The sequence below is a fragment of the Podarcis bocagei genome (genome assembly GCF_964188305.1).
Source record: "Podarcis bocagei genome assembly, chromosome: 1".
In the NCBI taxonomy this organism is placed as follows: domain Eukaryota; kingdom Metazoa; phylum Chordata; class Lepidosauria; order Squamata; family Lacertidae; genus Podarcis; species Podarcis bocagei.
Genome location: NC_138125.1, coordinates 30,104,269 through 30,124,810, shown reverse-complemented (window position 1 = coordinate 30,124,810; position 20,542 = coordinate 30,104,269). Strand labels below are relative to the sequence as shown.

General features: G+C 46.0%; 1 protein-coding gene across 26 annotated transcripts in view; it reads left to right on the top strand.

Moving 5' to 3' along the window:
• NRXN3 (neurexin 3) overlaps positions 1–20,542 on the top strand; it is a 1,270,857-nt gene that overhangs the window by 391,110 nt on the left and 859,205 nt on the right. For all 26 annotated transcript variants that reach the window (XM_081172108.1, XM_081172127.1, XM_081172102.1 and 23 more), the window contains one exon: positions 1,812–2,195. In XM_081172108.1, the coding sequence (XP_081028234.1) occupies positions 1,812–2,195 (384 nt within the window). The remainder of the gene's footprint in view (positions 1–1,811; positions 2,196–20,542) is intronic.

The window sequence follows — 20,542 nt, the reverse complement described above, 5'->3', positions numbered from 1 at the left end:
GCCCCATTTATGTGAAGCATGTGTGCTCACAAGCTTTGCTATTTTCTATGGAAATCAACGGGACAATAATGCTGTATTGGTGGGTGGATTAGAAAGTGCAGAATCCAACCATAGTTCAGCACTTCAAAGTACAGGTGATTTTAGTGGGACAGAGCTACTTTTGTGCTGAATTTTCCTGCTTCAAGTAGATGGGATTTTAAACAATATTACTCTGTTTTTAATAGAAGAAGATCCTGTAGCTTTATGGTCTCTTTAGAGGAAGAAGCTTGTTCTGTCTATTTCAATGGGGCAATCTCCAAATGGTAATGCCCATGAAAAAAGGTCAGCAGGTGGGTGGCAGCTAAGGTGGGACGACCCCAATCCACTGTTGCTCCTGGTCTGTAGACCAGGAATTCAGTTCCCCTATCCCTAGAGTTTTCAGAAACTGAAATCTGGACCTTCAGCATGCAGATCAAATTTCAAATTCAAAACTTTATTAGCAAAGCCAACAGGCCACAGCTGTACAAGAGTTAAAAGTGAGAATAGGGATAAAAGGAAGAAAAGAACAGGCAAAAGGAGGTCCGTCGGGTGAACAGGTCTGTCACTCAGATGGTGGCCCTCAATTTCGCAGCTCTCTCGATGTACCTCGCGACCTTCTCTGTTATCTGACTATCCGTATCAGATAATAGAAAATACAGTGTAATGTCTGGTGAACGGCCGGGGTTGGAGAGAATGAGTGGAGTAATAATCTCATTCCTTAGGTCTTTATAAAGGGGGCAAGTAAGAAGCACGTGGGACACTGTTTCCGTGTTACCATCTCCACATGGGCAGAGTCGTTTTTCAAATGGAGTCTTTTGGTAACGACCTTCGAGTACAGCAGAGGGAAGAACATCCCATCTAGCCAATGTAAAGGCACGTCTGTATTTTGGGATGGTTAGTTTGGACAAATATGAAGCTGGAGAATCAAAATGAGAAGGGGGAAAATAGGTATACCATGGGCACAGTTTCTTTAAGATAGTCAGGTTGTTTTGTCGTTCAATGTCTTTCAGGCGCTGGCCTATTAGACTCTTTGCTTTAATGAGGCCCATTGATAGTAGGGACTGTGAGTGCAGACCGCATGTAAGGAGTTTTTGCTGCACAGTTTTAAACCACTTGCTTTTGTGAGGGTCTTGCATTACTATCCCTAGAGTTTTCAGAAACTGAAATCTGGACCTTCAGCATGCAGATCAATATGGTCTCTAACCAAGCTATGGATCCCTCTTCCTTAGTATTCTTTCTGCCCTCACTGTAATTTGAAAAGCTACAGGATGCATTATTTTCGTATACATGAGTGGGCTTAAATTTGTGGGCCAGGTGTGGACCAGTGCTTTGTGATGCAGTTATTTCACACTAATCTTTGAGATCTGCACTGTGCACTGTATCGAGGTGTGTACTGTCTTGAGTTCCAGCATTAGCCTAAGAGAGAACACTTGCTCTTCCTCCCAAATCTTCCTGTGCCAGACTGCCAGATTGTTGATGTAGGACTTCCAAGGCTATGTGCAAAAATAGCCATTTGAGGTTCCTGCATCATTGCAGAGGATTGGGTTGGACGTCCTTCGTTTGTCTTCCAACCTATCAGTTTTATTATTCTGTGCCTCTGCTGTCTGACAGGCTTAGCAGAGGGCAGCAAAGCATTTCAGGACAAGTTTTCTGTGTCAGCTGTGTTTTGTCTCAGCTGACATCTTCACTCTCCTGTGCCAAAACCCCATTCTTTCACCAGGATTCAAACTGCCACGGGAACTTGACTTGTGCCACAACTGTGGCTGCTGGCTGACGTGATCTCTTTCTTTCAGGCACCATATCGGTGAACAGCAGACGGACACCCTTCACTGCTAGCGGGGAGAGTGAGATCTTGGATCTGGAAGGGGACATGTATCTGGGCGGACTGCCTGAAAACCGGGCAGGCCTCGTCCTCCCTACTGAGCTCTGGACAGCCATGTTGAACTATGGCTATGTGGGCTGCATCCGAGATCTCTTCATCGATGGGCGGAGCAAGAACATCCGGCAGCTGGCGGAACAACAGAACGCTGCCGGGGTCAAATCATCCTGCAGTCGGCACAACACCAAGCAGTGCGACAGCTATCCCTGTAAGAACAATGCTGTTTGCAAAGATGGCTGGAACCGCTTCATCTGTGACTGCACTGGCACTGGCTACTGGGGGAGAACGTGTGAGCGGGGTAAGTCCAGCAACCAGAGAGGGAAACTTCTGTCCTGAGCTATACTGAGCCACGCTATGTGGCACACTAACTTAGCCCAAATGCACTTTCCCCTACAGTCCTGCCACATATGAAAACAGCGGTTCAGACTAACCCTTATAGCCTCCAATGCGTAGCCATTCTTTTAAAGATCCTTTCCAGTGGTATGCCCTGCACATGTAGTGGACATTCAGGGTGTGCATGAAGTCTACCAGCTATTGCATGTATGACCTCTAGTTCTCATGATCCTTCTGATACCTTCTGAAGGAAAAGGATTGTGGGAATTTCATGACTCCAGTCCATCCCAGCGAACACAGGATGTCTGGGATGATGGGAATTGGGGTTCTGCAATATCTGGAAGGCACCACACTATTGACAATGATAAACAGTTCCACGTTGGTCTTTGCAGGATCATGCTAAACTTGGTTTGCTACATGCACATGAAAGAAAAAGAGAGAGCGAGCATATTTTGTCCCCTTCTGTGTATTGTTCCAGTGCTAACATTTGACTATCAGATCCAAATCAATAATCAATGAGGACTGACATTCACCTGTACCACAGGGGAATCAGTTAAGAGATGAGCAGAGTCTTCCTGGGTACAACAGGTGTCGCAGGGCCATTTCCCCATGGTCTTGTCTCACTGGTCACTTAAAGGCATCTGACTGGGGATATATGAGACACAATTATTTCTGGTGCAGACAATCAAGAGACACATCCATTCTTGGCTAAATGAGAAGGAGCTGAGCAAATGTAAGGCATTTGATCTATACACTGTTCAAATTCCAGACGGTCCCATTTATTGTCATCCTTGTATTGTGCCTGATGCCGTGCACAGAATAAATTGAGTGAGAAGGTGTTATTTTTGAGGTTTTTAAAAAGCCAAGCCAAAGTAGTAGCACAAATTCTCCCATTTCCTTTTTCTGAGGCAAATTTATTGGTAATATTATAGTATATAGATCTCCTAGGTCTGTCTTCCCTTTTCTCTCTCTTGTATAGACTGATAGCCGGTGGGTGGGGGGTGGGGGGTGGACAAACAAGGAACAGGAACACTTGAGTTCCTTTTGTCTTTAGCTCAGGAAGCTGTTGTGTGATTCCGGGAGCCAAGGAAATTCCTAATCCTTCTGATCCAAGTTATTGCAAGGATGCTTCTGAAGCCATGTGAAAGAAAGAAGGAACAATTTTGACAAGTGATGGATTGCCTCAGTTCACCTTTTGATAGGCTACTGCCACAGCTGTTTCTTAAAAAAAAAAGATTAGCAGATGTATGCAGAAACAAGATAGAACATATTTATGAGCGGACACATGTGAAAGCACCACTGGCTGGACATACAGATGGATTCACCCGTCTCTACTTGACGTCCTGCTATGCCTCATTTGTACACCACAGTAAGCCAAACTATGGCTTGCCAGAACTGTGTGGACATACAGGCTCCTGTAGAGACACATGCTAAAGAACATTTACATTCATACAGGGTAGGCCTGCCAAAACAAAAAAGGGTTTTAAGCAGCATCTGAGAACAATACACTGAAGTTGCCTTCCTAATATGAGCAGGGTGTTCAGTGCTGCCACACAGGAGGACTGATTAACATTAGGCAGAACTAACGTTAAGTTAGTTCCAGGAACCTATCAGCTTCCCTCACTTTCCAAGGATGGGCCACCTGAACAGGCCCACTACTCTTGCAGGAGGGAATTGACACCACCAGTCCAAACTTCACCAAAATAATGGTCCAACCATGACAAGGGAGTGCTTTGAAGGCAGGCCAAAATGCTTATGGTGATTGTAATGGTTCTAGGGGTTGCTTGTGTGTAAATCAACGCCACCCTTGGGTGGTTGCCTGAATGAACCCTTTCTGTCTGGACAGCCACGCACCCGTGGCTGTCTCAATCGCTGGCAGAATCCGTTAGTGGGCGTTTCTTGAACTTCTTCCAGCAAAGAAGCTCTTTGACGCCTAGTCTCCGCCTACTTTCCCTGCGCGGAAGCCTTCTGCGCAGGGAGGGTGTGGGCATCGGAGGACCCGTGCTCTCCCCACTGGTTCCCGGCGAGGAGTCTTGGAGCCACCTCGCCGATTCCCCCATCTGCCCCCCTTCTCCACTGGTGTTACACTGATTTCCTTCCCCAGAAGATGTGCTGCTTCTCTCCCTCCCGGGACGCTCTCCGGAATCCCTCTGGAGCCCTCCCTCTCCCTCTGGCTCTGATGGCAGTTCCCCGACAGTGATGGACCATTTGTAACAGTGTGACATTAAATTGCTTCATATGCACCCAGCATGTACTGTATCTGTGTGTGAGATTCTATGCTGCAAATGTGATATGAATCAACCTGGACCCTTTGTCATCATCCAAGGCCCTTCTTCATGTGCCGCCTCAATGAGACGTCTGGAGGGTGGCAACATGAGAACGGGCCTTTTCTGCGGTGGCTCCCCATTTGTGGAATGCTCTCCCCAGGGAGGTTCACCTGGCACCATCATATATAAACTTTTCTATATAAGCAGGCCTTTGGCCTTTAACTAATCTGTGGCCTTTTAGAAGAGGGTGGGATGTTTTTAATGTGTTTCTTTCTCTCTCTCTTGCTTTTAATGTATCTTTGTGGGGGTTTTGTATCTGTCTGTTTGGTTGCAAGTTGCTTTGGGTTGCCCTGGGCAAGAGAAAGCGACTAACAAATTCAATAAGTAATAATAATAAAATGAATAATGGGCAGCAAGATGCTGCAGGGTATCCTCCTCACTTCATAGCACAAGTGCTTCTGTTCAGGGTTCCAGTTAAACAACAGCCATGTCCTTCATTAGGATATTATAAGCTGGAAGCATCTCCCCTCCCTGGTTTTCTGTTTTTCAATTCCAACTGAGCATGTTTAAACCCTTCTGGGCTGTTTTGGAGGACTTTTTGGCTCCCTTACATTTTAGAGATGTTTGGTTGGTACTTCTGCAAATTTCAGTGCCCTTCCCTCACAGAAACCCCAAACACATGCCATTGCCTCCTCCTTATTTAACAGCAGCCCTGTTTGGGCTCCATTTCTGTTGGTGCTCCCCACTACCCAAGTTTGCTGTTAGAGACTGTGGTGTTAGGCATGAACCTGCCCCTGAAATGAATTTGCCTAATTGTCCATGAGAACTAGACCTAAATTGAGTAATTAGTAAAAGAAACCCTGCCTTGTGAAACATCTGTCTTGCTTGATACACATATACCCCAAGGCCCCAGCGTGTCCCTGGCTTGGAACATGGCTCATTATTTCCCAAAAAAGACAAATGTACCATCAAAGACTGTTGGAGAATTCATGTTTTTGTAGTGACGGGGCTGGATGTTCGGAATTGTGTGTCAGAGAATGAATGCCTGTTTCGCTAACAGTTACACCACTCTCTCCTCCCCCTGCCCCAATTGCTGGTTATGACATACAGTGGTACCTCGCAAGACGAATGCCTCGGAAGACGAAAAACTCGCAAGACGAAAGAGTTTTTCGTTTTTTGAGTTGCTTCGCAAGACGAATTTCCCTATGGGCTTGCTTCGCAAGACGAAAACGTCTTGCAAGTTTGTTTCCTTTTTCTTAAAACTGCTTGAAGAGGTGCAGTTGCGACTTGACCGTGCTTCGCAAGACGAAAAATTCGCAAGACGAAAAAACTCGCAGAACGAATTAATTTCGTCTTGCGAGGCACCGCTGTATAAAACTCCATATGGCTTAGGTTCAACCTATTTGAAAGACATTATGATTATTATTATTATTAGTAGTAGTAGTTCTAATATCTCACAGTGGTTTCTAGCCTACATTAAAACATCAAATAAAACAATCCAGAATAAAATATGAAGTGTATGTTCAAAACAACATAATTAACAGGAAACAAAAATATTATTTTAAAGATTGAAAAATAAAGCATTACAGAGGAGGTCAGCTACAGAATGCACATTTAACACAGCAAAGGTAGCCCCCCCCCCCAAAATCCTCTCATATGAACCTGCCTGGGCTTTGACATTTTCAGAAGAGGCCCTTCTCTCGATCCCACCACCCTCACAGGTATGCTTGGTGAGGATGCCGGAAAGGGTCTTCTTGATAGCTGCTCCCAGACTCTAAACTCCCTCCCTAGAGAAGCAAGACTAGCTCTCTCCTTGTTGTCCTGCTGGCAAATGAAGACCTTCCTGTTCCAACAAGCTTTCGGGAGCTTTTAATGAAAGGGCTGGTGCTGTGTTGTTTTCATTGCAGTTATTGATATGGTTTTAATAGTTCAGAGACAGAGAGAGAAGAGAGAGAGAGAGATTTAATCCTATCAATGTTTAATTTTTTAAATCCCCCCCTATGTTGTTCTTACCTTAAGTCTCTGTCAGGGGAAAATGTGGGGTATAAATAAATACAATTACTAATAATAAAAATGATAATAATAGGTCCTAATGCACAAGCAATGAGGCTTTATTGGCATATAGTGTTGCGTCAGTTTCATTAAGGCAAACAAGGGTGAGTGAGATGCTCTACAGATGACAGGGAGTGCAAACAGAGGGCTGGTAGTGGAATAAGGACAGATGGAGTCACAGTGGCATTAAAAGTTCTGCTTAGTTTTAGGGAGCAATTAGCATTGTCTGTGTCTATCGGCTTCTCATTTGCTTGAGAGTCTGACAGCAGCTGCAGCGATAGGTGAGCGCAATAGCTGTGGCGGTTAAGCTAATGAAGGTGCTCTGCAGACGGAAAGATCTGGATTATGGAGATCATGTGTGTTTCTGCACGGATGTGAAGCCACCTTCTCACAGTCTGCAGGCTTTTCCGGAAACAAGAACCAAGCATAGCCCTGACTGAAGCACAGAGCGTGCACCATATTCAAATCAGTTTCATTATATTGGCGATGGATTTGTTGATGCTGGAAATGCCAATTTCTGAAGGAAATGCAACATATTGTTACACGCCACCCCAATCTCCATGAGCGGTGTGAGATTCCAGGGGTTGCAGGCACACTTTAACCTGGGCTCTGTGTTTTCTTTTGGGAATGAGGTACAGAGGAGACTGTGGTGTCTTCATGATGGAAGGTTTATTTACACTTATATGCAACCTGATTCTACTTGGAAGGGAATCCCAGCATCAAACCCCAAGAGGGTATCATGCATCTCCCATAGGTGCAATCGTCTCAGATTTTAATGGGACGTAAGCCATGCCTCTGCAGCTCTGCCTCCTGCTTGCCGCTTCCAGACTGGAGAGGATTTTCCCTCCCTGCTCATATTGTGCTCTGACCACTTCCTCTCAGGCTTGCAAAACTGAGACACCCCCCCCCCCCAATTTGCTTACTTCAGGCCCACAGTGATTCTGAAACATTCCCCTCCCAGCTCTGGTATTGTCTTTGCTAACTATTCCCCATTTGTGGCTGGCACAGCCTCTGCTTTGCTAAGCTCCAGCCTTTGTTTCTTAATGGCTTATCTGCTGGATGATTCCTTGGTCAGGAAAAAACCACAACTAGTAAATTTAGGGTGGGGGATTTGGCACCCAGGAATTTAGGGGCATCCATAACAATATCTGGGACGCGGGTGGCGCTGTGGGTAAAAGCCTCAGTGCCTAGGGCTTGCCGATCGAAAGGTCGGCGGTTCGAATCCCCACGGCGGGGTGCGCTCCTGTTGTTCGGTCCCAGCGCCTGCCAACCTAGCAGTTCGAAAGCACCCCCGGGTGCAAGTAGATAAATAGGGACCGCTTACTGGCGGGAAGGTAAACGGCGTTCCGTGTGCGGCTCTGGCTCGCCAGAGCAGCGCTGTCACGCTGGCCACGTGACCCGGAAGTGTCTCCGGACAGCGCTGGCCCCTTGAGTGAGATGGGCGCACAACCCTAGAGTCTGTCAAGACTGGCCTGTACGGGCAGGGGTACCTTTACCTTTACAACAATATCTTGGCTGGCATCCAGACCGTTTTGCATTCTTCTCCTTTATATCAATTGGGTTGAGCATGTTTTGCTTCACCAAAGCCGGCTCCAGCTTCTTGCCCTGCAGATGTTTTGGGCTAGGATTCCCACCACCCCTGACATATTGAGGACATTAGGTTAGGGAAGGATGACTTAAGACTTGTCGTTTCATAAAGATGCAGTGAAATGGTGAAATTTGACAGACTAATGGAAAGATCTTGGCAAATTCAGAGTTGAGTCAGTTCCTTATGTATTGGATATAGTGTCACTACATCTGCTGATAGGAATTTATATCATAGTTACAACTCATTCTGGGCTTTCACAAAAATCCAGTTTGGCTGGGGCAGAGCTGGAACTGCTTGCATCGTTTCATGTTCATTTTCCTGAGTGTCAAAAATAGCCTTCCATTTTAAGCACTTTTCGGTCCTTTTGGGTTGCATAAGTACAACTCAACCAGATAGGACAGAACTGTCTGATTCAGAAGCCCATTCCTGCCCTCAAAATTGCATATATTGTATAATACTCTGGGCCAAGAAATTTAAAGATCTGTGATCGAAAAAGATCAAATTAAGTAAATTAGTTTGCTTCTATGACACACATTCTGAAAGAATTCAGAAATGTTTGAAAAGAAATAGAGTCAAAGAGGGCAGGGAAGAAGTGTAGATCTGTAGACAGGTTGGGAAAGAATTTTAATTATTATTAATAATAATTGTATTATTTAAACACCACCCATCTGACTGGGTTGCCTCAGCCACTCTGGGCAGCTTCCAACAAATTAAAACACAGTAAGACATCAAATATTAAAAACTTCCCTATACAGGGCTGCCTTCAAGTGTCTTCTAAAAGTCAGATAGATGTTTATTTCCTTGACATCTGATGGGAGGGCATTCCACAGAGCGGGCACCACTACTAAAAAGGTCCTCTGCCTGGTTCCCTGTAACTTCTCACAGTGAGGGAACCACCAGAAGGCCCTCAGAGCTGGACCTCAGTGTCTGGGCTGGATGATGGGGGTGGAGACGCTCCTTCAGGTATATTCGGCCGAGGCTGTTTAGGGCTTTAAAGGTCAGCACCAACACTTACAATTGTGCTTAGAAACAGGGAGCCAACGTAGATCCTTTAGGGTCGATGTTATATGGTGCGGGTGGCTACTCCCAGTCTCCAGTTTACCTGCCACATTCTGGATTAGAAGAGGCATAGCTACATAGGAACCTGTAGTACACCGAGTTAGGACGTTGGTCCATCTGGTTGTGCATTGTCTATACTGATGGGCAGTGGCTTTCCAGGATTTCATACAAAGGAGATTCGCAGTCCTACCTGGAGATGCTGGGGACTAAATGTAGGACTCTGTGCATGCATGTGCTATAGCCAAATGCTCTTCTTTGGGGCAAGTGGATGAGACATAATATTAATGAAAATCTAACAGATGGGGTACTGAAGCCTTGGAATGCTTGGAAGCAATCTCTGTCAGACACTTCACCTGAAATACATTTCCAGGCTTTTCAGCTAAGCCTGCAAGCAGAGATTGATTAATTAGAGTGGTAGAGGGAAGAAAGTTTTAATCATACTTGTTATGTATGATGGAGAATTCACTGGCCTTGCAGCATGGATGCCTTTCACTGTCTTGGTATACCATTGCTTGAACAAAGCAAATTGAATACTCTGTACATCCCAACCACAGCTCCCCTTTGTGAAGTTATATTGATTCTATCAAATAAGCAAGGTGCAAGGGTTAACTGGAGGCAGGGCACTGCCCCACAACCTGCTTTCAGTGTAGGGATATAGCTGTGGCACACAGGATGTGGTAGTAAATATGAAAATGCCTCCAAGGCCCAGTCTACCTATGCAGCAGAATTGAGAGGAGGCAAATACATTGCATGAAGAAAAGCAACAATGTATTGCAAGTATTTCAAGGAGAAATGTCATAGCCTAGCTCATGCCTTGCTTCACTATTTTTCTACTCACAGGGAGTTGCTTTTCTAATTTAATGGAGCCTTAAAAAGTCATGGACTTGCATTGACCAGCATTGCATTGACAGTAAATTCTACCACTTCATTCAGACCCAGCCAGAGTATGTGCAGAGCTTCATTACCACCTCACTGTGTTGGCACAGGCGTGCTTCCACACATCTGAGATCAGAGGGCAGACTTCCAGGTCAAATGATTTGGGTCCCAGTAAGCTTGACCCCAGCTTTTCCCTCTTTGGAAACTAATCACTGACAAGTTGGGATTATTAAAACAATATCAGCAGAACCCTGGCAAATTGGGAGCACAGAGCCATCACTCTGTCAGTTCCAGTTGCCTCAGAACTTATTTGTAGCACCACCTTTTTTTTTAGTCATTAAAATGTCATGGTTCTCTGGATAGAACATGCAAGCCAGACCATTAACACTTTCATGGTTCTTCAGCTTGCATTAACTTTGTCCTTGTCTCCTTTGCATGACTGCTTTCACAGTTTTCCTCTACCCTCAGTTCTGAGTTACATATCTGCAAAGGGCACAGCTGCTGGATAGTGCCTAAGAGAAGAATAAGAAGCTCAAACATGCAGCATGCTTCTCAGTCCAGGACACCCCTGGCCTTTCCCATACAAGTGGTAGCTAAGGGTGGACCTGTGTTGTGTTGCATTCAGGCACAGAGAGTTATTGCTACACTGTCCTGGTAAGCACTGCCCAGCTTCCAGACTTTCCCTCCACTTCCTTTAGAACAGGACAGGTAGAAACCCTGCTGCAAGCCTGTGTAAAGAACTGACCCTGGGAGCTGTATATAATTCTCTGTAATCAAATCAGTAAATTGCCAATAATCCCTTGCTTGCAATGCTAAACCCTTTCCTAGGTGGCTGTGTATAGTTGACTTGCAACTTGTGCACATTTAACTTATGTGATCACAGCTCTATGCACTTGGTAGCTGGTCAACTGAAATGCGCACATGGTGGAGAGCTTTAAAGCTCTCCGTCTTGCATTGGTGTGGGGGCAAAGCCTACTCTGTGTGCCAGCTTTAGGAAAGTATGGATGGACGTGTGGGGGCAGTTCCAGGTTTGTTCTAACTATACAGGATTTCGGCTTTACACACAATCCCCGGAATGTAATTCCCATGCAAGTTGGAAGCTGAATGTAGTAAAGGGTCTAAAATGGAAGCCCCCTGTTGCACTGATGACTTCCTCCTAGCGAGATTGGATGCATAGACCAGCAGCTGGCATAGGAACTTCTCCAGGGCCCCAAAGACCTTTTGAGTAGTAATGTTTCCTGCTTTTGTCTTTGCCCAGTCCCAGCCCTGAGCCCATCCTCAAAGCTTGCCTACTTGACTCTTTTTAAGGCCACCTAACTAGACCATGTAAGGCTCTTGCAGGCTGCCTGATAACTCATTGCATATTATTCTTGTTCAAGTACACATGACATGTGACAATAAATATCATCAGCAGATTATTTGATATCCAGTTAAAAGTGAAACAAAATAAAAAAAAAATCCTTCCAGTAGCACCTTAAAGACCAACTAAGTTTGATATTGGTATGAGCTTTTGAGTGCATGCACACTTCTTCAGTAACAAACTTAGTTGGTCTCTAAGATGCTACTGGAAGGATTTTTTTTTTTTTACTACGGCAAACCAACATGGCTACTTACCTGTAACCAGTTAAAAGTGAGTCAGTTAACCAGGCAAGTCTTCAATTTGTTGATTAGAAAGTCTGCAAATGATTCTAGATTACTGGCATTTGAATCCTTGGAATGAGTAAATTATGAAGCCTGTATAGTTTGCCAAACTTACACAGGGTCTATCTTTGCTTGAATCTCCCTGCTTAACCTTGGCACCAACTGTTCTTCATTATCTACTTTGCTGGGTGCTGCTTACGAAGGGCAATGCATCTGCTGTTGGTTATGTGGTGGTAAACAGAGGGCTTCAGCTTCCATTTTATTATCTGCTGAGTACCTTTATTGCAGCATTTCCTAAAAGCTCTTTAATGACAGCACACATCTGCCCATTATGTATCCAATAAACTTAGGAGCTATAAAATTACAGGGTAATAAGAAGTGCTACAAAATTATTTACTATGTGAAGTGAGTTGCACAGCTCTTGTTTTGTCTCTTTTCTATTACTAAAAGGAAGGGCTGTTTTCAAGGCTGTCTGCGCTATCTACAAATTAAGGCCTTAGTTGAGATGGGGCCCAATATGTTTTGGACATTTCTTCAAGGTGTCCAAGTCAAGGATACTGACCATGTGGGTTAAGTCTATTCTCTCTTGGGCAGGCGTTTTTGCGGACAGGCCCCGGGTCTCCCCTGTGAACTGGTCTATTGCAGGCCAGATCGTCCTCCTGCTGCTGAATTGGCCAATGGTGGCAGAAATTTGGGGGGGCGTTCCCCTGGGCATGGTGCCAACTGACCAGTAGTGGTGATTGGCACCGCACCCAGGGCAAGGATAAATGCCTGGCCTGAAGGGCCTTTTAGCTTCTATCTCACAGTGCTGGTTCTCCAACCCTCCCTCCCTCAGATTAGGGTTGTTGTTGTTTTTTGCGCATGGTACAACCTTGCTGTGGACTATGTCGGTCACCAGATTTAGGGGCCAGGCAGGAATTTTTCCCATCTGGCAAATTGGGTCCACCCTTTGGGTTCTTGCCTACCTCATAGCAATCATCACAACTTTGTAAGGTGGATAGGCCTAGTCTTGGTTGGAGGGGAGGTTGTAGCATTCTGCTGCCCAGGAGGACTCTCCTGTGTGGGTGTCTGAGGGCCCTGCTCCTTCCTGCCACTCACCACCTGGCCCAGGGCGGGGCCTGAAGGACTCACAGGGACTGCTGCGTTCTGCTGCCCAAGAGGACTCTCCTGTGTGGGTGTCTGAGGGCCCTGCTCCTTCCTGCCACTCACCATCTGGCCCAGGGCGGGGCCTGAAGGACTCACAGGGACTGCTGCATTCTGCTGCCCAGGAGGACTCTCCTGTGTGAGTGTCTGAGGGCCCTGCTCCTTCCTGCCACTCACCACCTGGCCCAGGGCAGGGCCTGACAGGCCTCACAGGGACGGTTGCTGTCACTGCTGCTGCGGCCCAGGGGGATCCGGAGGGGCGCAGAGTTCTTTTTAAAATGTTCCTTTTCCTTTTTTTTTTGTATGTGCGGGGACGGGGATGGGGGTGGGATGGATGTTTAGTTGGGAATTTGTTTGATTTTAATGGATTTGTAATTTTTATAGTTTTTCATTTGTATTGTTTTTTGTTTTCTGGGGTTTTTTATTGTTTTAAGGTCTTATTTTGTTCTTAAAGGGAAGGGTCAGGGCTGCCGGGGAGTGGGTCCCAGCCAACAAAATGGCTGGGGTATGTTCCACAGAGGGGGATGCGCTGGGACAACCGATCTCAGTGATCACGGGTAGGAGGAGGAGTTACGCTAAGACCAGACCATGTAATTACAGAGGAGGCAGGTTTAGTCGTTGTCTGAGGACTATCCCTGCCTCCGGGTCTGGTCCTGTCCGGACGGATACTAGAATCAGCAAGGGATACCCACATAGCCTGAAGGTGCTGCTGTGCAATGCCAGGTCAATGATTCATAAGACCACTGCCATCCATGACTTGATCATGGATGGACGATTTGACCTGGCTTGTGTAACAGAGACTTTGTTGGATGAAGCAGATGGGCCTGTTCTTGCCGCTGCTTGTGCACCAGGTTTCTCTTACACACAGCAACCCAGGCCTTGTGGGCGGGGAGGGGGGGTTGCAGTGATTTTTAGGAAGTCATTAGTTTGCACCAGGCGTCCTATTGGGAAGACCCAGTTCTCTGAGTGCATGTTCTGGAAGTTGGGCAATAGGGGCAGTACAGGATTCCTTTTGGTGTACCGACCTCCCCGCTGCACCAAGGATTCCCTGCCCGAGCTGCTTCAGGTCGTGGTGGATGTTCTCCTGGAGACACCTAGTTTGGTTGTCCTAGGGGATTTTAATATCCATGCCGACACGACCTTACAAGGGGCTGCTCGGGACTTCGTGGAAAGCATGGCCTCCATGGGGCTGTCCCTGAATAAGTTTGGCCCAACCCATAGCCGCGGACATGCCTTGGACCTGGTGTTTACCTCCATGGATGTTGGTGTTCTGACACTAAGTAAAAGCGAAACAAAAGAAGTGCCATGGTCAGACCACTTCCTGGTGCAACTTGACTTCTCCGCGACCCTTCCCCTCTGCAGGGAGGTGGGACCGATTCGGATGGTCCGCCCCCGCCACTTAATGGATCCAAATGGTTTCCAGAGAGCGGTAGGGGATGCTTTATCCCATGTTGATGGCCTTTCAGCTGATTCCCTGGTGGCCCGCTGGAATGTGGAGTTGACCAGGGCTATTGACTGTTTGGCTCCGAAGTGCCCTCTCCGATTGCATGGAGCCCGGACAGCCCCGTGGTTTTCCACAGATCGGAGGGCAATGAAACAATCATTGAGACGGCTAGAGCGCCGGTGGCGGATGACCCATTCTGAAGCTGACCGGACACAGGTTAGAGCTCAGTGTCGAGCCTACCAAGTGGCGGTAGCGACGGCGAAGAAGGCTTTCTTCGCCGCCTCTATTGCATCTGCAGAAAACAGCAGCAGGAGACTTTTTCAGGTGGTCCGCAATTTAGCGGAACCACCTGCTACATCGGGGCCCAGTACGGGCCACATGATCTCCTGCAATGATTTTGCAAAGTTTTTTGCAGATAAAGTCGCTCAGATTCGGGAAGAGGTAGACGCCACCGTGGGAGCAGGGCCGGGGCGGGAGAGTGCTAGAGTCCTGTCTAGTCAAATTGTGTGGGATCAATTCCAATCTGTTACCTCCGAGGATGTGGACAGGCTGCTTGGACGAGTGAAACCAACCACCTGTCTCCTTGATCCTTGCCCATCCTGGCTTATAAAAGCTCGCCGGGAAGGGCTGGGCGATGGGCTTCGTGGGGTGGTGAATGCTTCCCTGGGAGCCTTCCCAGACCCGCTGAAAGAGGCGGTTATTAAACCGCTTCTTAAAAAATCATCTTTAGATGCGGCCACGATGGCCAACTATCGCCCAGTCTCAAATCTTCCACTCTTGGGCAAGGTGATTGAGCGAGTGGTTGCTAAACAACTCCAGGCACGCCTGGAAGAAGCGGACCATTTGGATCCATTCCAGTCGGGATTCAGGCCTCATCACGGGACTGAAACTGCCTTGGTCGCACTGGTTGATGATCTCCGGCGGGCTAGGGACAAAGGTGAGAGCTGTTTCCTAGTTCTGCTGGATCTGTCAGCGGCGTTTGATACCATCGACCATAACATCCTTCTGGACCGTCTCGAGGGGCTGGGAGCTGGGGGCACTGTCATACAGTGGTTCCGCTCCTTCCTCCTGGGCCGTGTTCAGAAAGTGGTGGTGGGGGATGAGTGTTCAGACCCCTGGGCTCTCACTTGTGGGGTGCCTCAGGGTTCTGTCCTCTCCCCCATGCTTTTCAACATCTACATGCAGCCGCTGGGAGAGATCATCAGGGGGTTTGGGCTGGGTGTTCATCAGTATGCAGATGATACCCAGCTCTACCTTTCTTTCAAATCAGAACCAGTGAAGGCGGTGACAGTCCTGTGTGAGTGTCTGGAGGTGGTTGGAGGATGGATGGCGGCAAACAGATTGAGATTGAATCCTGACAAGACAGAAGTACTGTTTCTGGGGGACATGAGGAGGGCAGGTGTGGGGGATTATTATAGCCTCCGCCTGCTCCCCCCCCCCACATGGGTAAGAGTATCCTGTTAAAAGGATCCAGGGGGAGTGGCTTCTGTCCAGTGCCCAGATGGGGGCTAGGGCCATACCACTCCTCCATCAGGGACCGCTTGGGGGACACCCCAATTTGACACTGGCTTCACCCTTAGAAACACTCCCAGGAGACCGGTGGGAGTGACACGCACTGTTGCCCCAGTGCCTATGGCCAAACCTTCACATTTGTAGCCAATTAAATTTTGGGCTTATTTGATCTCAAAAAAACCAATATGCTGCAGGTTGTCTAGTTATTTACACCTTAGGGAATGGGGTGGTCACGAGGCCTCGCAACGCAAGGCTAGATATCACTTGGAAATACAATTGCTCAAAAGATTCTTAAACTCTAAAAAGAGCAAGATATACCATGAGACGGAGCTCTCTTGAATGTTTTGGTGGGCACCATTTAGTAAATTGAAACCACAAAGAAAATGTATTATCAGCTAAAGTAGGATCGAATGAGATGTGGAACTGAGTAATCAGAGCCATTCAATTCAAGGTGCTCATATTAGTTTTTAAAGCCCTGAATAACTCAGGCCCCAGTACCTGAAAGGCCACCTTTCCTACAGACCCAATCAGGTGTTAAGATTAGCAGAGGGGGCCCTTCTTGGTTGCTTAACTGCCCTCATAAACTCAGGCTGGAGGTGGGTTGAGAGAGATAATTCTCTGTGTCAGCCCTAAATTGTGGAAAACCCCACAGAGGTGTACCTGGGTTCTTCATTGTACAGCTTACAGCAAATGCTGAAGACACACCTCTTTACCCAGGCTTTTGACACCTAAGATGTATATTTTTGGGATCCCAGCTGCTTTTGCAATGTAACCCTGCACATGTCTTCAATAGAAGTAACTCTCTTTGACTTGAATGTGGCTAACTCTCAGATGAATGGATTACAACCTATGCCTGTAATCCTAATGTTACCCATTCCTGTGGCAGAGTGTGTTTTCACCTAATTGCATAGTAGAGTTGATTACAGCATTTGGGGAAGATAATTTCATGGTCTTTAGGTGATTGGACCTTCTGACAAGGCAGTTCATCGATCCGACAATTCCCAACTGTGTTTTCTCCCTTGACAGCTAGAAAATCTGAGTGCATTTGAAATGAAATTTGCAAGCATCCTTTCCCGATTCTTCTCTGCGGAATGGGAGTCTGAGATGTGGCTACAAATTTTATTCAGTGTTTCCCATTTCTTAAGACAACTTTTCACTGTTCTTTGCTATTTAGTAGTTAACCTATATGCAATCAATCTCTTTAGCTGGGCAGATGACGTACTTTGGTGGATATATCAGGACAAATTTGTTCACAGATACATGTATTAATCTTCCCCGTGAGAAATAAAGCAATACCTTCCATGTTTCCTTGCACTCTTATTCCAGCATAATATCTGTTTCTGGACTTAGAATCATAGAATCTAACTCTACAGGAGTTAGAAGGAACCCCAAGGGTCATCTAATCTAACTTCATAGTGCTCATCTGATAATGTTCAGTCATAGCAAAAATGCTTTCTACCTATATATGTGTTCAGAGATGTTTCTTTGTGTGGACATTGCTGCCACTAAGGTTTGCATCCCAGGGTGGAACAAGATAATTCCAAACAATATCAGGACATGAGTAGGATGGAGTTATTGCTTGTGGGCTTCACAGAGGTCACTTATAATTTTCTTATGATCCTAGCCCTGTGATCCCCCCACCCCCAGTAAGGGATGCAAGTGAGAAGGCAAGTGGCCTTGGATGTAAATAGCAGGACCCCAACATGAAATAGTCCCCCCCCCCCGCAAAAAAAGGTGTCCAAGCTGCCATCCTGTATACAAGTAACTGAACATAGGCACTGCTCCATTCAGGAAGATTTTACTCATTGCTCACCATTGCAACTGAAGAAACATGATGTAAGATTGAAGAATTTATGAGATATTTATAAAGATGGCTAATGATCTGCTAATCCTATCTGTGACTTGGGGTTTTCATCCTGGGGAAAAGATATGATGTGTTGAAATTCTTCAGATATGTATAAGGACCTCATGTCAAAGATGGCAAACTGCTCACCATTTACACCATGAATAGAACAAGAAGCTATTATTGTACATTTCATGAAAGCTACATTTCAGTTCAGTGTTAAGAACATCCAGGCTATTCAGTAAGAGAACAAGCCAGGGAGCCTGTGGAATCGTCCCTGGAGGATTCCACACCAAAACTTAACAGGCACATGGCAGGAATACTGTAGATGTGCATGCCCTGCTTTGGGATATAGGATTAGTGAGGTTGTCCTTATGGGAGAGAAAATGGAACAGAGTGAATTGAAAGGTTGGGAAGAGTAAAAGTCCTCGATCAGATGCCACAGTAGCATAAAGAAAGGCACCGGATGAACTTTTCTGGCAAGACAAGCTCTCAAAAATCAGGGCCCTCGGACCAAAATATCCCTCTATCAGTTGTATTTGTTTATTGCTTATTGTTTTCCACATGTGTATTAAGGTGATATGCAAAATACAATCGAAACAGCTAAAGGCAACACAGGAAACAGTAGCAAATGCATTTTAAAACAATACAAAGAAGAAACACAGGGCAGAGACCAATTCATCTAGCTGGGAAACAAAAATGTAATCAGTTGTTTCTGGAAAGTGTGCCTAGTGGGCACCTCCCATATCTCGGCAGTAGTCACCAGGTGCACTTTGGATGACAAGGGAACTTGGAGATGGGCAGATCTTTGCTGGTATCCTAAGTAACACACGTGCTCCTGTAGGTACCATTGCTTTCTAAAGATGTAGTGTGGAAACCATTTATACCAAAATGAGACAACTTGGGTGAAGGAATTATGGGGATGTTCATCAAATTTGCAGATGACACCAAACTGGGAGGGGTCGTTAATGCTGCAGAAGACAGAATTAGGATTCAGTATGCCCTTAGCAGATTGGAGAATGGGGCCTAGGCTAACAAAATGAATTTCAATAGGGACAAATGTAAGGCTCTGCACTTAGGCAGGAAGAACCAGCTGCACAAATATAATATGGGAGACACCTGGATTGCCAGTAGTACCTGTGAAAAGGATCTAGGGGTCTTAGTGGACCCTCAAGCTTAACATGAATCAACAGTGTGATGCAGCAGCCAACCCCCCCCCCCCAAACCCCCAATGCTATTCTAGGCTGCATCAACAGAAGTATAGTGTCCAGATCAAGGGAAGTAATAGTACCACTCTATTCTGCCTGGGTCAGACCACACTTGGAATACTGGGTCCAGTTCTGGGCATCACAATTTAAGAAGGATGCTGACAAGCTGGAATGTGTGCAGAGGAGGACAGTCAAGATGATCATGAGTGTGGAAACTAAGCCTTATGAGCAGCGCTTGAAGGAGCTGAGGAGACTGAGAAGAAAAATGATAGCTATCTTCAAATAAGTTTGTTTTGGGTATAAGCTTCTTCAGGTGAAGAAGTGTACGTGCACACAAAAGCTTATACATACCCAGAACAAACTTACTTGGTCTCTAAGGTGCTACCAGACAATTTTTTAATTTTTATTTATTTATTTATTTTGACTGTGTCAGACCAGCATGGTTACCTACCTGAATCTAGAACCAATGGCTTCAATTTGCAAGAAAGGAGATTCCGACTAAACATTCAGATATTTTTTTTGACAGTAAGAGCTGTTCAACAGCGGAACGGACTCCCATGAGAGGTGGTGGACTTTCCTGGTGGCAGTGGCAGCGAAGTGTTCCTGCCTCCCCCTGTCCCTCTGGCAATGGTGGCTTCCCTCCTCCTCCCTTACCTTGAGGCGTCTGAGTACAGCAGCGACAAAGAAGCCGGTCTAGTAAACAAGTGCTATTGCTGGTGGCTCCTATTTTAATTAGAATTCAAGGACATATAATAAAATTGAACGTTGGAAGATTCAGGGCAAGCAAAATATGGTACTTCTTCACAGAGCGCATAGCTAAATCATGGAATTTGCTCACATATCTGTCATGGATGCTTTAGCTGAGATTCCTGCACTGCAGGGGGTTGGACTCCATGACCCTTTAGTCCCTTCCAACTCTCCAATTCTATGATTCTGTGAAGACACTCAGTTGGACCTTTGCAGTTCCTTTGTCTTTTATGCAAGTGGCATCTGTATAAGACTTATGTGACCTCCAGCTTTGGAGGAGGAAAAAGCATATCCTAGCAAATGACCCTGAGTGCTTGACAGTTCCTTCGAATTTCCTAATGTAGTGTAAATAAACCAAGTAATTAATCCACATTTAGGGAGGATGAACGAACAATAAAAAATTCATTAAAAAGCCCAACCATCCATCTTTATTATTTCAGTGATGCAACAATTGAAAAATGATCTGTGGTTCTATATCCTTGATTTCATATAGCACAAGTATGTGGGGGGGGGCAGGGAGGGAACTTTTACACTGGGTGTATAATGTGATCATCAGAGCCTTTAATAGATTGTCATGCATTGTTGCACCAAAAGTAAACTTCATTGTGGGCCAGCACAGGAAGCTTTCGCCTTGCCAGAAAATCCATGGCTGTACTCAGTCGATATCTGTGCTCTTCTTAACAAGAAAGGTGGCTTGATGATGATTGGGGTAACTTTGAACATTTTGAACATATATTGTCAGCAAACATTGCAAATTACCAGCCACCCCCCCCCCCACGAGAGAGAGAGAGAGAGTCATGGTAGGAAGATTGTTACCCATTGACTTGTGTGTTGGCTCAGTCTCCTGTCCAGGGCTATTAGAATCACATAATCATAAACTTGCAGGGTTGGAGGGGACCACGAGGGCCATCTATGCAATGCAGGAATCTTTT